This window comes from Aplysia californica, unplaced genomic scaffold (assembly GCF_000002075.1).
Source record: "Aplysia californica isolate F4 #8 unplaced genomic scaffold, AplCal3.0 scaffold00344, whole genome shotgun sequence".
In the NCBI taxonomy this organism is placed as follows: domain Eukaryota; kingdom Metazoa; phylum Mollusca; class Gastropoda; order Aplysiida; family Aplysiidae; genus Aplysia; species Aplysia californica.
Window position 1 is genome coordinate 644394 of NW_004797614.1, and position 1784 is coordinate 646177.

Genomic DNA, 1784 nt, shown 5'->3' on the forward strand with positions numbered 1-1784 from the left:
TATTGTAAATACAAATGTAAATAAGTCTTTACCTTATTTACAGGGATTTTCATGGATGTCTGTCCATCCTTTTGGCATGATGATGATAATATGACCGTATGCGGTTGCGAGCTGCGAAAAACTTACTAAAACGAGATTTATCCTGGATTTGTTGCGGTGAAACCTATTGGCACTTAAATGACCAAAATTGAGTCGAGTGACATAAAATATCTACTCAATCATCAATCAATCTTTTTTGAATCTCAAGAGCAGAAATGCGTGCTTTGGTGCATTAAATGATAATTACCATAAATACCAGGATACATCTAAAATTGTGCGATGAAAAGTACCAAAAATCAAGTCAGCCCAGACAGTGGCAACAGGGAGCTGACCCCCGTGGCCCTGATAAAGCGCTCGACGGGGAACACACACACACACACACACACACAACTAAAGTTCCACTGCAGGTGTGTCGTGAGATGCATCCAAAAAGGGGTTATTAATATAGGGCCCACCAAAAAAAATTTACTGCTGGGTCAATTATTTTTTTTTAATCTTTGGGCGCCGGCCTGCTTAAGTGCCATGCAAAGCTTCATGTGTAGGTAGATTGATTAATAAATTAGCTAGAGCTTAATGCGGTCGGATAAGCTGTAATTTACTTTGAACCGTGCAAAATCAGTCAACATATCCTATTATCAATCCCATTAAAACTTTATCGTATTTTGGTACTTTCACCAGTACACTCCTGCAATTCTCTTTTTGGAAAATTTCCTCCTGAAAATTTTTTGGCCTACTGGTAAGTGGGTGGTTGGCATGTGCTCTGGTGTGATTTGCTCTTGTTTTCCTATCAAACGTCTTTATCTTCCTTGTTTCTCCCCCTTTTCTTTTTTTTTTCTCTTTAGCAACACCAAATCCTCAGCACTTATGTTACAAGTGCCGTAGAACTCTCTTAAAACAGTGTTATGATGAATTTTTAATTAAAGCACTTTAACCTGTTAGATGTTAGGGATCAACAATTTTAGTGACTGCTTTGAAAATATTTTGTAGATGTAGATGCTTCGAGGTCCAGTCTCCTGTAAAATATTTTGGGATTTTTTGTTTCTACAGGTGAGAGCAGAGAAGCTGTCCAAAACTCTGCTTTTGTAGAGCGTGTGAAGAAGAGGGGATTTGAAGTGATCTACATGATTGACCCCATTGATGAGTACTCTGTACAGCAGCTGAAGGAGTATGAGGGCAAGAACCTCGTGTGTGTCACAAAGGAGGGCTTGGAGCTCCCTGAGGATGAAGAGGAAAAGAAGAAGTTTGAGGAGGCCAAGGCCCGCTTTGAGGGACTCTGCAAAGTCATGAAGGAAATTCTTGACAAGAAGGTTGAAAAGGTAAATGATGGACAAAAATAGTACATGAAGGAACACTGATCTAGACCAATTAATTATTGGATGATGTAGACGCAGTGAGTGAAGAATTAGGTCGTATACATTTGTTTTTCACAAGTTTTGGTTTCTGTTGATTCTAAAGGGCAATTAAGAAAAGAATCAATGACTAATAACTGAGTCCATATTGCCATAAAAACGCATATGCCTACTGGATAAAAATCAAACTTACAAAAACTAGAAACATCGGGTTAAAAAGTCCCCCCACTGCCTACTTCTTCAAATAGATGAAGACTAAGTAGCAAAACAGATTTCATCATTTGAATTGGGTTATCACTGGTATCAGCAAGCATTTCATCTTGCAAGTCCTGCGAGCATTTTTCCTTGGCTTATTATTGTGCTCTGAGGATTTCGGGGGGGGGGGGGGGGGGGGGG

The 1784-nt window shown here is 39.5% G+C and overlaps 1 protein-coding gene across 1 annotated transcript in view; it reads left to right on the top strand.

Moving 5' to 3' along the window:
• Positions 1-1784, top strand: part of LOC101845707 (heat shock protein 83) — a 16224-nt gene that overhangs the window by 10832 nt on the left and 3608 nt on the right. The window contains exon 4 of the mRNA XM_005102828.3: positions 1087-1355. Within this exon, the coding sequence (XP_005102885.1) occupies positions 1087-1355 (269 nt within the window). The remainder of the gene's footprint in view (positions 1-1086; positions 1356-1784) is intronic.